The sequence below is a fragment of the Zalophus californianus genome, chromosome 11 (genome assembly GCF_009762305.2).
Source record: "Zalophus californianus isolate mZalCal1 chromosome 11, mZalCal1.pri.v2, whole genome shotgun sequence".
NCBI classification, from domain to species: Eukaryota; Metazoa; Chordata; class Mammalia; order Carnivora; family Otariidae; genus Zalophus; species Zalophus californianus.
This window is the reverse complement of record NC_045605.1, coordinates 105,019,546-105,034,208: the sequence shown is the minus strand read 5'-3', so window position 1 is coordinate 105,034,208 and position 14,663 is coordinate 105,019,546. Positions and strand designations below refer to the sequence as shown.

Here is a 14,663-nt window from a genome sequence, read left to right as displayed (position 1 = left end):
TGATAATACCCATTTTAATAGGTGTGAGGTGGTGTCTCATTGTGGTTTTGATTTGTATTTTCCTGTTGATGAGTGATAGTACCTTTCCACATACCTGTTGGCCATTTATGTTGTCTTTGGAGAAATGTCTGTTCAAGTCCTTTGCCTATTTATTTAATCAGATTATTTCCTCCCTCCCACCCTCCCTCCCTTCTTGTTGAGTTATAGGATTAAGCATGTTTTCAGTACTTCTGGGTATATACCTGGGAGTGGAGTTTCTGGGTCATATGGCAACTCCATATCTAACCTTTCGAAAAACTGCAAAAATGCTTCCCAAAGCAGCTGGCGCACCCTACATTCTCACTGGAAATGCAGGAGGCTCCCATTGCCATATGTTTGCCACCCCGATCTTATGTGTCTTCTTGATTATAGCCAGCCTAGGTGTGAAGTAGTATCTCATTGTGGTTTTATTTTTCTAATTTAAAAAAAATTTTTAAATTATTTTTTAATTCTTGAGGTATAATTGGCATAGATATTACATAACTGTTACATTAGTTTCAACATCCTTTTTTAAAATTTAAAAAAATTTTTTTATTTTTAAAGATTTTGTTTAGTTATTTGACAGAGAGACACAGCGAGAAAGGGAACACAAGCAAGGGCAGAGGGAGAGGGAGAAGCAGGCCTCCCGCGGAGCAGGGAGCCCGATGCGGGGCTCGATCCCGGGACCCTGGGATCATGACCTGAGCTGAATGAAGGCAGACGCCCAATGACTGAGCCACCCAGGCGCCCCTAGTTTCAACATCTTGATTTGATAGTTCTATACATTATTCATTGCTCACTGTGATAAGTGTAGTCCCCATCTGTTGCCATATAATGTTATTACAGGATCGTTGATTATATTCCCTATGCTGTACTTTTCATCTTCTTGACTTACTTATTTTATTACTGGAAGTTTGTACTTCTTAGTCTCCTTCACTTATTTTATCCATCCTCCCATCCACCTCCCTCTGGCAACCACTAGTTCTCTATATTTAAGAGTATTTTTCTTTTGTTTTTTAGATTCTACGTATAAGTGAAATTACATTTGTCTTTCTAAGTCTGACTTATTTCACTTAGCTTAATAGTAACTGGGTCCATCCATGTTGTTGCAAATTGCAAGATCTCGCTCTCTTTTTTTTATGGCTGAATAGTAGTCAAAGATGTATACCACATCTTTATCCAGTTTACCTACTGGTGGACACTTGGGCTGCTTCCACATATTGGCTCTTATAAATATGTCCCAATAAACACAGGGGTCCATGTATCTTTTCAAATTAGCGTTTTTGTTTTCTTTGGGTAAATACCCAGTAGTGGAATTATTGGATCATATGGTGTTTCTATTTTTAATTTTTGAGGGGCCTCCATACTGTTTTCCAAAGTGGCTGCACCAGTTTATATTCCCACTGACAGTGCATGAGCGTACTTTTTTCTCCACATCCTCATCAGTACTTGTTATTTCTTATTTTTAATTTCTTTTTTTAAAGATTTTATTTATTTATTTGACAGAGAGAGACACAGCAAGAGAGGCAACACAGGCGGGGGAGTGGGAGAGGGAGAAGCAGGCTTCCCGCTGAGCAGGGAGCCCGATGCGGGGTTCGATCCCAGGACCCTGGGACCATGACCTGAGCTGAAGGCAGACACTTAATGACTAAGCCACCCAGGCGCCCCTTATTTTTAATTTTTTGAGGAAATTCCATACTGTTTTCCACAGTGGTTACACCAATTTACATTTCCACCAACAGTGCATGAGGGTTGTTTTCTTCACATTGTCACCAACACTTGTTATTTCTTTTCTTTTTTCTTTCTTTTTCTTTTTTTTTTTTTTAAAGTAATCTCTACACCCAATATGGGGCTCGAACTCATGACCCCGAGATCAAGAGTTACATGCTCTACCAACTGAGCCAGCCAGGTGCCCCTTGTTATTTCTTTTTGATACTAGCCATTCTGACTGATCCTCATTGTAGTTTTGATTTGTATTTCCCTGATGATTATTGAATGAGGTTAAGCATCTTTTCATGTGTCTGTTGGCCATCTGTATGTCTTCTTTGGAAAAACGTCTATTCAGATCCTCTGCCGACTTTTTAATCAGATTATTTCCTTTTTGGTGTTAAATTGTATAAGTTCTTTTTATATTTAGCTATTAACCCCTTACTGGATATATCATTTGCACATATCCTATTCAATAGTGCCTTTTTGTTGTGTTGATGGTTTCCTTTGCTGTGTAAAAGCTTTTTTTTTTTAATTTAAGATTTTTAAATTTTGTTCAAAAGCTTTTTATTTTGATTCTTTGTGGCTTTGATTTGCATTTGCATTTCCTCAACGACTAATAATGTTGAGAATATTTTTATGTACTTATTAGCCATTTGTATATTTTCTTGGGAGAAGTATCTGTTCAAATCAAATTCATTTTTTTAAATAATTTTTTATTGTTATGTTAATCACCATACATTACATCATTAGTTTTTGATGTAGTGTTCCATGATTCATTGTTTGTGCATAACAGCCAGTGTTCCATGCAGAATGTGCCCTCTTTAATACCCATCACCAGGCTAACCCATCCCCCCACCCCCCTCCCCTCTAGAACCCTCAGTTTGTTTTTCAGAGTCCATCGTCTCTCATGGTTCATCTCCCCATCCGACTTACTCCCCTTCATTCTTCCCCTTCTGCTATCTTCTTCTTTTTTTTTTCTTAACATATATTGCATTATTTGTTTCAGAAGTACAGATCCGTGATTCATCAGTCTTGTACAATTCACAGTGCTCACCATAGCACATACCCTCCCCAATGTCTATCACCCAGCCACCCCATCCCTCCCACCCCCCACCACTCCAGCAACCCTCAGTTTGTTTCCTGAGATTAAGAATTCCTCATATCAGTGAGGTCATATGGTACATGTCTTTCTCTGATTGACTTATTTCACTCAGCATAACCCCCTCCAGTTCCATCCACGTCGTTGCAGATGGCAAGATCTCATTCCTTTTGATGGCTGCATAATACTCCATTGTGTATATATACCACATCTTCTTTATCCATTCATCTGTTGATGGACATCTTGGCTCTTTCCACAGTTTGGCTATTGTGGACATTGCTGCTGTAAACATTGGGGTACACGTACCCCTTTGGATCCCTACATTTGTATCTTTGTGGTAAATACCCAGTAGTGCAATTGCTGGATCATATGGTAGCTCTATTTGCAACTGTTTGAGGAACCTCCATACTGTTTTCCAGAGGGGTTGCACCAGCTTGCATTCCCACCAACAGTGTAGGAGGGTTCCCCTTTCTCCACATCCCCGCCAACATCTGTCGTTTCCTGACTTGTTAATTTTAGCCATTCTGACGGGTGTGAGGTGGTATCTCATTGAGGTTTTGATTTGGATTTCCCTGATGCCGAGCGATGTTAAGCACTTTTTCATGTGTCTGTTGGCCATTTGGATGTCTTCTTTGGAAAAATGTCTGTTCATGTCTTCTGCCCATTTCTTGATTGGATTATTTGTTCTTTGGGTGTTGAGTTTGATAAGTTCTTTATAGATTTTGGATACTAGCCCTTTATCTGATACGTCATTTGCAAATATTTTCTCCCATTCTGTCGGTTGTCTTTTGGTTTTGTGGACTGTTTCTTTTGCTGTGCAAAAGCTTTTTATCTTGATGAAATCCCAATAGTTCATTTTTGCCCTGGCTTCCCTTGCCTTTGGTGATGTTTCTAGGAAGAAGTTGCTGCGGCTGAGGTCGAAGAGGTTGCTGCCTGTGTTCTCCTTTAGGATTTTGATGGACTCCTGTCTCACATTTAGGTCTTTCAACCATTTGGAGTCTATTTTTGTGTGTGGTGTAAGGAAATGGTCCAGTTTCATTCTTCTGCATGTGGCTGTCCAATTTTCCCAACACCATTTGTTGAAGAGACTGTCTTTTTTCCATTGGACATTCTTTCCTCCTTTGTCAAAGATGAGTTGACCATAGAGTTGAGGGTCCATTTCTGGGCTCTCGATTCTGTTCCATTGATCTATGTGTCTGTTTTTGTGCCAGTACCATACTGTCTTGATGATGACAGCTTTGTAATAGAGCTGGAAGTCCGGAATTGTGATGCCGCCAGCTTTGCTTTTCTTTTTCAACATTCCTCTGGCTATTCAGGGTCTCTTCTGGTTCCATACAAATTTTAGGATTATTTGTTCCATTTCTTTGAAAAAAGTGGATGGTATTTTGATGGGGATTGCATTGAATGTGTAGATTGCTCTAGGTAGCACTGACATCTTCACAATGTTTGTTCTTCCAATCCATGAGCATGGAACGTTTTTCCATTTCTTTGTGTCTTCTTCAGTTTCTTTCATGAGTATTTTATAGTTTTCTGAGTACAGATCCTTTGCCTCTTTGGTTAAATTTATTCCTAGGTATCTTATGGTTTTGGGTGCAGTTGTAAATGGGATTGACTCCTTGATTTGTCTCTCTTCTGTCTTGTTGTTGGTGTATAGGAATGCCACTGATTTCTGTGCATTGATTTTATATCCTGCTACTTTACTGAATTCCTGTATGAGTTCTAGCAGTTTTGGGGTGGAGTCTTTTGGGTTTTCCACATACAGTATCATATCATCTGCAAAGAGTGAGAGTTTGACTTCCTCTTTGCCGATTTGGATGCCTTTGATTTCTTTTTGTTGTCTGATTGCTGTGGCTAGGACTTCTAATACTGTGTTGAATAGCAGTGGTGAGAGTGGACATCCCTGCCGCGTTCCTGACCTTAGGGGAAAAGCTCTCAGCTTTTCCCCATTGAGAATGATATTCGCTGTAGGTTTTTCATAGATGGCTTTTATGATGTTGAGGTATGTACCCTCTATCCCTATACTCTGAAGAGTTTTGATCAAGAAAGGATGCTGTACTTTGTCAAATGCTTTTTCTGCATCTGTTGAGAGGATCATATGATTCTTGTTCTTTCTTTTGTTAATGTATTGTATCACGTTGATTGATTTGCGGATGTTGAACCAGCTTGCAGCCCAGGGATAAATCCACTTGGTCATGGTGAATAATCCTTTTAATGTACTGTTGGACCCTATTGGCTAGTATTTTGGTGAGAATTTTTGCATCCATGTTCATCAAGGATATTGGTCTGTAATTCTCCTTTTGGATGGGGTCTTTGTCTGGTTTTGGGATCAAGGTAATGGTGGCCTCATAAAATGAGTTTGGAAGTTTTCCTTCCATTTCTATTTTTTGGAACAGTTTCAGGAGAATAGGTATTAATTCTTCTTTAAATGGCTGATAGAATTCCCCTGGGAAGCCATCTGGCCCTGGGCTTTTGTTTCTTGGGAGATTTTTGATGACTGCTTCAATTTCCTTAGTGGTTATAGATCTGTTCAGGTTTTCTATTTCTTCCTGGTTCAATTTTGGTAATTGATACATCTCTAGGAATGCACCCATTTCTTCCAGGTTATCTAATTTGCTGGCATAGAGTTGCTCATAATATGTTCTTATAGTTGTTTGTATTTCTTTGGTGTTGGTTGTGATCTCTCCTCTTTCATTCATGATTTTGTTGATTTGGGTCATTTCTCTTTTCTTTTTGATAAGTCTGGCCAGGGGTTTATCAATCTTGTTAATTCTTTGAAAGAACCAGCTCCTAGTTCCGTTGATCTGTTCTACTGTTCTTTTGGTTTCTATTGCATTGATTTCTGCTCTGATCTTTATTATTTCTCTTCTCCTGCTGGGTTCAAATTCATTTTTTAGTTGGATCATTTGTCTTTTTATTGTTGAATTGTTCTTTATATATTCTGGTACTAGACTGTTGTCCAGATAGATAATTTGCAATTATTTTCTTTCATTCTCTAGGTTGTCTTTTTATTTTCTTGATAGTGTCTTTTGATGTGCAAAAGTTTTAAATTTTGTTGAAGCCAGTTTGTGTATTTTTTCTTTGGTTGCTTGTGCTTTATGTGTCATATTAAAGAAACTATTGTCTAGGGTGCCTGGGTGGCTCAGTTGGTTAAGCATCTGCCTTCAGCTCAGGTCATGATCCCTGGGGGTTTGGGGATCCAGCTCTGCTTTGGGCTCCCTCTTCAGTGGGGAGTCAGCTTCTCCCTCTGCTGCTCCTCTCCCCTTGCATATGCGCTTGTGCGTGCTCTCTCAAATAAATATAATCTTAAAAACCACAACAACAACAGCAAAACCATTGCCTCATCCAAGGTCCTAAAGATTTATACTTCTGTTTCCTTCTAGGGTTTTATGGTTTTAGCTCTGACATTTAGGTTTTTGATCCATTTTGAGTTAATTTGATCCATTTTGTATATGATCTGAGGTAGAGATCCAATACTATTCTCTTGTGTCTCAGCCATGATTGGTGCTGATTACTTGTTTAGTTTGATGGTATCCTCTTCACAAAATGGATAAAGTGTGGAAAGGATAAAGCCTTCATGTCTGTCATTAGGTTTCAGTGTATTGAGATTGGCTAGAAACTTTATTTGGTTTGATTTTATCTTTTCTGCTTAATACTTTCTTTTGTGTGGATTTATATCATATCTCTTCTACCACAGTAGTGGATTGGGGGTATGAAAATAAACTCAAAAATGTAGTATGTGATTAATGGGACTTGATATGTAAGTTACATAAAAGTGATAATCATATTATTACTTCTGTGAATAAAAATATCCGAATGACGGGCTTGGTAAGTGAGCTAATTGGTCCCATCATTTAATTGGTGAGGCACTTTCCCCATCTATGCATATTGCTCTGCGGGTTTCTGTTTCATACATCTCATCAGGTCAGAGCAGATAATCTCCTACAGGAAACTTCTCTGATCAAGACAAGGCATTTCAATAACTACTTTTCTGTAGAACTACAAACAGGTGCCAAAACCTCATTTAATTGTTACCTGTACTGTACTTCTCGACTTCTTTTCTACATTTTTCCCCTTCTCACTCTTAACATATTTTTGTTGGTATTTGTCTTTCCTTTAGGTTGCAGTTGTTCTGATGGATACCCAGGGGGCATTCGACAGCCAGTCCACTGTGAAAGATTGTGCCACCATCTTCGCTCTCAGCACCATGACTAGTTCTGTTCAGGTATCACCATTTGATTAAGATAAAAGTTTGCAGAGGAAATGAGATAAAGGGAGTACAGCTGTTTTCATTGTTCTGTTATCAGAATTCCTAGGTGATGTGTAAATGTTCTTTTTAGGCTATAGATATAAGTTAAGCTCAAGAAGGAGCTTTAACTATTTTTCCACTTTGGTCATAAGTATGTATAAAATACTTCAAGAAAAGTCTGAAAAGTGGAAATTGAAATTACATTAATTACATCACACAGGAAATGGAGATTTGGTGAGAACTCAGGAAAACTGATTTTAAGCTATGAAGGAAGAATTAGGTGATTTCAACATTATATGCATAGTTTTCCAAAAGACAGCTGATACTACTATTTGAACAGACCTCATGTTCTTATATGTAAACCTTTAGTTGTACACAGCTTCTCTTCAATGCTTTAGGCTTATTTGGGACTCCTTTGAAGTGAAGCTAGAGTGATTGTCAATCTGGATTTTTGTTTTCTAGATTTATAATTTGTCCCAGAACATTCAGGAAGATGATCTTCAACAGTTACAGGTATATATTCATCATAAAAAGTTTAATGTCATAATATATCATTTAAAAGTTTTAAGCCTAAGAGAAATTTTATAGCTGAATAGGTTTAGCAGTAGATTGAACTATAGGGGATGGTTTTTGGCTCACAGCAGTTCTGTACCCTGTTCCTGCGGGGTAATCAGGGAAGGCCTTACTGAATTGAGCACAGAACCCAAGAAAGTGGGTAAGTCCTGCAGTATATCTGGGGGAGAAGTAGTATAGGAGAGGGGGCAGCAAGAAGAAAGACCTGAACTGGAGGGTGCTTGGCAGAATTGAGGAACAGCAAGGAGGCTAGTGGTTAGGACTAGGAAGTATGACAGGAGGAGGCTTTTTTTTTTTTAAGATTTTATTTATTTATTTGACAGAGAGAGACACAGCGAGAGAGGGAACACAAGCAGGGGGAGTGGGAGAGGGAGAAGCAGGCTTCCTGCTGAGCAGGGAGCCCGATGCGGGGCTCGATCCCAGGACCCTGGGATCATGACCTGAGCCGAAGGCAGACGCTTAACGACTGAGCCACCCAGGCGCCCCCCCCCTTTTTTTTAAGAGAGTGTGTACACGATGGGGAGGGGCAAAGGGAGAGAAAGAATCTTTTTTTTTTTTTGAGAGAGAGAGAAGGAGAGATAGAGAGTACAAGCAGGGAGGAGAGGGAGAAGTAGGCTCCCTGCAGAGCAAGGAGCCCGATGCGGGGCTCCATCCCAGAACCCTGGGATCATGACCCAAGCCGAAGGCAGACGCTTAACCCACTGAGCCACCCAGGTGCCCCAGAGAGCGAGAATCTTAAGCAGATTCCCGCTGAGTGTGGAGCCCGACATGGGCCTCAATCTCACAACCCTGAGATCATGACCTGAGCCAAAATCAAGAGTCAGATTCTCAACCACTGAGCCACCCAGGTGCCCTGTGACAGGAGGAGGCTTAGTGATAAAGTCAGAGAGGCATTTAGGTCCTGTTGATGCTTGGCCTTTGCCAAGGGCTCAGGCTTTTCCTCTGGGGAATGGATATAGGAGCCATGTTTTGAGCATAGGAGGGACGTTATTTGAGCAGAGGATCACTCTGGCTGTTTAGAATAGATCTTTTAGGGACAGGTGTGCATTCAGTGAGACTGGTTGTGAAGCTGTTGCAAAAATCCAGGTGAGGGTAAATAAATCAGTATTTATAAAATGCGTAGCATTATGTGCCTAGAAAAGAATATAAGCTTAATACCTGTGAGCCATTATTTAGTATTACTATTACTACTACTGCTATTAGTCATTGTCTTCTGTTCTCCATGCAGCTGTTCTTACGTGTTATTCCTGTAAAATACTCTTCCATGGGTATTCCAGAGTTGAATGCAATTCTTGACATGCCTTTGTGATTGCACTTGTCCTGTTGACATTCAAGAAAACAGATCAGTGTGCAAAGGAATGAGCATGTCCTTTATTATGGGGATTACTTTGAGTTAGTTCTAATTTCTATTCCTTTAAAAAGCAAGGAAAATAATTCCTCAACTTTGGCTCTTCATGTTACTGTTGGCAATAACTTGTACTCTCTGACTGGTGGTTCTGCTCTGGTGTTATGACTCCGGAGTTGGGAGCTGTTGTTCCTGAAACATTTAAATCAAAACTAAAGTTTGACACCTTTTCACCTGAAAATTATTCTTTTTTAGGGTCTTTCCTTTCACACATTTTTTTGAACACCTAGCTTGTGTGAGGCAGTGGACTCTGTGCTGTGGACACACTCATGTTTGAAGTAGACCTAATTCCTTATGGATCGTGCCATCAGTCAGTGAAAGGTCATCACGAGTAGACCCGGGTGATGTGTGAGGGCGGCTGTAACCAAGTACCACGGACGAGGGGGCTTCGGACAACAAAAACTTACAGTCTCACGGTTCTGGGGTCTGATAGTCAGAACTCAGGCTGTCCACAGGGCCACACCCTCTCTGAGCCTGTGGGGAAGAATCCCTGCTTGCCCCTTCCTCATTCCTGCTGGTTTGCTGGCCGTCCTTGACGTTCCTTGGCATTAGCTGTAGGCCTTCAGTCTCTGCTTCTGTCTTCCCTGTGTCTCTTTGTCTTCACGTTGCACTCTTCTCCCTGCGTCTGTGTTGCTTTTTCTTATAAGGACGCCAGTCACGTTGGCTTAGGGCTCACCCTGATGGCCTCATCTTGACGTGATTACCTCCGTGAAGACCCTGCTTCCAGTAACGTTTCCTGGTGGGAGATCCCCCTCCACTCTATGCCTTCTTCATAGAGGCTGAATTTAGCTCTCTCAATTAGTAATATGACATCTGTCACTCTAGTCATTTCTGTATTTTTAAAAGTTAATAGCATAATCATTATGAAATTAGAAATGATGTTGTTCTTGCAAAAAACTGGGACACCTTGGATAAAACTGAAGTCCCCCTTCCCGGTCCCCAGAGGTAACCACATATCGGGTTTGAATATATGTTTTCTGTTCTCTTTGTAAACAGATAGATATCCCTATAGGAAATAGATAACATGTGACAGCAAGCCTTACTCCAACCCTTTGAGACTACGTGTATTTTGGGATTTGAAATTTTTTGGATTTTAGATGGACGATATCAAAAGTGCGTGTAAGCATGAGGTCGAGGACAGGAATGGGCGTTCAGGTAACATCTCCTGATGAAACACGCTACTGTTTCTGCAGGTAAAGGCATGACCGATTCATGAAATGGGATAAATAAAGCTTATAAAAAGCCTCATATCCGTTCAAGGCAGGTTTTCCTTCAAAGGAGTTTGCCACCTAACTTGGGTTTTTAGAGCTTTTTGGATTTCAGAATTACAAAGAGAGACATCATGGGTTTTGTACAGTTTTGTATGTGTGTTTTGTTTATATACAGTATTTTATATGTGTTTCTTTTTCTTAAGCATCATTTTATTTTAACAAAGTAACATACACATACACACATACACACAGTATAAAAGTCAGTAATATTGCAGTGTTCATAATAAAAAAGAACATCCTTTCAACCTCCTACATGCTTTCTCCAGAGGCAGTCACTTGTCCTTTGGGCTGTATCTTCTGCTATTTGCTTCATAATTTTTCAAGAAGATGGTTATGCTGTTTCTTCTGGATTTTTATATTTGAAATAGTAATAATTTCTTTTACAAAGTTAGGGTTTAGCATCTTTACCACTCTCCCACCCTCACCCGCAGCTTCCTTTCCCTCATCCTTCAACAGTTAGATCACAGTTTTTGACTAAAAAAGTATTCGTAGTTGCCTTATTATATGGGTATATTTATATGTTCTTCCTTACTGAGGTTTCTTGTGAATTATGATTGCATTTCTTGTAATGAATTACCTGTATCATGTTTTTTGGTAGTTTTAGTGTTCACTAATGTATCTCAGGGGATAGACTCGTAAAACCTCTCAGTATGGTCTTCATACTTCAGGTTTTTTTTTTTTTTTTTTCCTTGGGAGCATCACTCCTGGGCATTGTGTTCTCCTTTACCCTGCACTGCTTCCTTTAGTCCTGGTGCACAGCTGTCTCACTGGCAATTTCTTTCTTTAAAAAAAAAATATATTTTTTCCCTTGTGATGAAAACATTTAAAGATCTACTGTCTTTGCAACTTTTAAGTATTATTAACTATAATCACCATGTTGTATCCCCACGACTTATGTATTTTATAGCTGGAAGTTTGTACTTTTTTTTTTAAGATTTTATTTTTAAGTAATCTACATCCAATGTGGGGCTTGAACTCACAACCCTGAGATCAAGAGTCCTATGCTCTTCTGACTGAGCCAGCCAGGAAACCCTGGAAGTTTGTACTTTAACCCCTTCACTTTTTTTCCTCTACCCCCCACTCCACCTCTGTATCCATATGCTTGTTTGTTTTTTAAGCGTTTAAGTTTTTTTTTTTTTTCCAGATTCTACATATAATTGAGATCATACGGTGTTTGCCTTTCTGCCCCTCGCTTAGTAACACTTGGTACGTTGCCCTCAAGGTCCGTCCATATTGTTGGAGATGGCAAGATTGCCGCCTTTTTTATGGCACATAATATTCCACTGAATATATGCACCATGTTTTTTGTACGCATCCACCGATGGACACGAAGTTGCTTTCGTATCTTGGCATTTGTAAATAAAGCTGCATTGACCACGGGGGTGAATATGTCTTTTTGAGTTGCTGTTTTCGTTTTCTTCAAGTAATTACTTGGAAGTGGAATTGCTGGATCGTCTAGTGGTTTCATTTTTAATTTTTTGAGGACCTTCCATACTGTTTTTCTTAATAGTTGCACCAGTTAAATTTCTGCCAGCAGTGGACAACGGTTCCCTTTTTGCCACATTCTCACCAACACTTAATGTTTCTTTTCTTTTTGATAAATATTCATTCTAATAGGTGTGAGGAGGTATCTCATTATGGTTTTTATTTTCATTTCCCTGATATTATTGATGGTGAGCATCTTTTCACGTACCCATTGGCCATGAAATGCCAAATGGATATATCTTCCTTACAAAGTGTCTATTTAGATCCTCTGCCCATTTTTTAATTGGATTGTGGGTTCTTTTCCCCCTGTTGAGTTGTATGAATTCTTTATATACTGTGGCTGTTAACCTTATCTGATAAATGATTTTTAAATATTTTCTCTCACTTGGTAGGTTGCTTTTTCATTTTGTTAGTGGTTTTCTTTGCTGTGAAGCTTTTTAGTTTGATGTTGTTCTGCTTGTTTATTGTGGCTTTTGCTCCCTTTGTTTTTGTTTCCAAATCCCAAACAGTTGTTGAGACTGACATGAAGGAGCTTACTGCCTATGTTTTCTTCTAAGAGTGTTAGGGTTTCAGGTTTTATGTTCAAGTCTTTGATCCATTTTGAGTTAATTTTTATGTGTGGTGTAAGGAAGTGGTCCAGTTTCATTCTTTTGCACGTAGCTTTCCAGTTTTCCCAGCACCACTTATTGACGAGACTGTCCTTTCCTCATTGTATATTCTTGGTTTCTTTGTCTTAAAGTCAATCGCTCATATATGCAGGGGTTTATTTCTGGGAGAATAAAAAGCTATTCTATTCCATTGATCTGTGTGTCTGTTTTTGTGCCAATATCATACTGTTTTGATTACTATAGCTTTGTAAGATAGCTTGAAATCAGGGCCTGGGAATTTCTTTTCAGTTCCTTTTGCAGTTGGATCCATTTTAATCTTTTATTTATTCTCTCTCTCTCTCGGTTTTTTTTTTTTTTTTTTTTTGGTTTATTCTCTTAATTCTAAACATTCTACATTAGCTTTCTGAGAAAGGATAGAATGGATGTATAGCAGATAACTTTTTTGAGTTCTTGTAAGTCTGAGAATATTTTAATTTTATCCTAGAATTACAGGATAGAAACAATTTTCTTTTAGAATTGAGGGCATTGCTTCATTGCCTTCCAGCTTCCAGTGTTGCTGCTGAAGTCCCACACCATCTGATTCCTGATCCTTTGTATGTGACCTTTTTCTCTCTGAAGCTTTTAAGATCTTCTTATTCTTGGCATGAATTTTCATGGTAATGTACCTTAGTGTGGGCTTTTTCTTCATTCTTTGTAAATGCATATGGTCAGAAAGATAATATGTTGCAGCTGTTGCAACCAGGAAAAAACAGGATGCTGTTAAAAAGCAACATTCAGAAAACAAAAGCTTGGAAATGAACACTGTGTCAGTAAAATTGGAAACTTCAGTAGAGAAGGAGGTGGAAGCTAAATTGGAGAAAATCTCCCTGGTGGGCTGAATGAAAGGGCAGAGCAGAAGTCAGACCAGAGGGAGGGAATGAAGCAGAGAGAGAAGAGCGGGGCGTGGGGGGAGAGAAGTGGGAAAAAGGGAAGAGAGGAGCGGGAGAGGTGGAGGAGAGGGAGAATGGGGGGACACAGCCAACAAGGAAAATTTGAGCGTCAGTTTAGGAGAGGTTACACCTGTTAATAATGAGAGGTGTTTTAGTAAAACATAACAGAGAAAATGGAGGGAAAGAAACTATAAAAGGAATAATATAAGATGATGTTCTGGAATTGAAGGACACAAGTGTTTTTCTTTCCTGCTAGTAGCTTCTCTCAAAGGTCTGGTGTCCTTGGCCATGTGTATTTAAGAGTGAGCTGTTAAAAATCTGACGGGGACCTTTGGTAAGAGGGTGGGCCTGGTGTACTGCTTTGGATCACAGTGAGGTGACGGGACAAGTATTTGGGTATTTTGTTGCAACCCCTGAATGTCTATTTGCAGCCTGTTCTTGGGCTGTCATTTTCCCCAGAGAAGAATTCTTTAAACTCCTGCCTGGGTGGGTAGAAGCTTGCTGTGTCTCCAGCAGAATGGGAGGCCAAGGAGTCTCACTATTCAGTATGTAGACCTTGATCTAAGTGCCCATTTCCAGTAAAGTAGGGGACTTACCTTACTCCTCTTGGCTGGGTTTGGTATCAAAGTATAAGTTCTTTCTGGTTTATCTCCAGACAGTACACTTTCCATCTTCTGTGGGGGCAGGAAGAGAATTTGGAGCACAGTGAGGGAGCAGGATCTGGGAGTGTAGGTGCTCTCTCCGAAGACTTGCAATCGTTTCTTTAGTTGTTAGCCCCGCTCCCTCACCCCCTCCTTCATGGTGATGGGTGCTTCTAATTTCTGAGCCTTTCAGGGATTCTGCTGGGAGAATCTGCTTGTTTCTTGTTGGCCTGTCACAGATAAGGCAGAGAAAGCCAAAACCTAAGATAGTTTTCATTTCTGTTTTCCTTCCAGAGTGTTTTTGACAACTCTTCTTTGTTGCCATATCATTTCTCATCCCCTTTGACCTGTGAGTTTATAACTTTTAAACTTCATTTTGCTATATTTTTAGTGAGAGGCTTCATGAGGACATAGAGATGAATGTCTGTGTAAACCCTGACCTTAGAGAATGTGGTCATTTGGTCGTTTGTGTGGTGTACACGCTCTTGGCCCAGTGCTCCTCCTGCTGCCAGAGATGCAGTAGTGCAGGGAACAGACAAACACCCTTGCCCTCCTGGAGCGTAAATTGTAGTAGAGAAGACAGGCACTAATCAAAATAAGTAAAGGTATAGTATGTTAGATAATGAGACGGGTTAAGGAAGGATATTTAAAAGAGATGTGGGAGTAAGAAGAATTGTG

The 14,663-nt window shown here is 39.7% G+C and overlaps 1 protein-coding gene across 2 annotated transcripts in view; it reads left to right on the top strand.

Annotated features, from left to right (window-relative positions):
* ATL3 (atlastin GTPase 3) overlaps positions 1-14,663 on the top strand; it is a 58,304-nt gene that overhangs the window by 23,014 nt on the left and 20,627 nt on the right. For both annotated transcript variants that reach the window (XM_027578741.2, XM_027578742.2), the window contains exons 4-5: positions 6,945-7,049; positions 7,536-7,586. In XM_027578741.2, the coding sequence (XP_027434542.1) occupies positions 6,945-7,049; positions 7,536-7,586 (156 nt within the window). The remainder of the gene's footprint in view (positions 1-6,944; positions 7,050-7,535; positions 7,587-14,663) is intronic.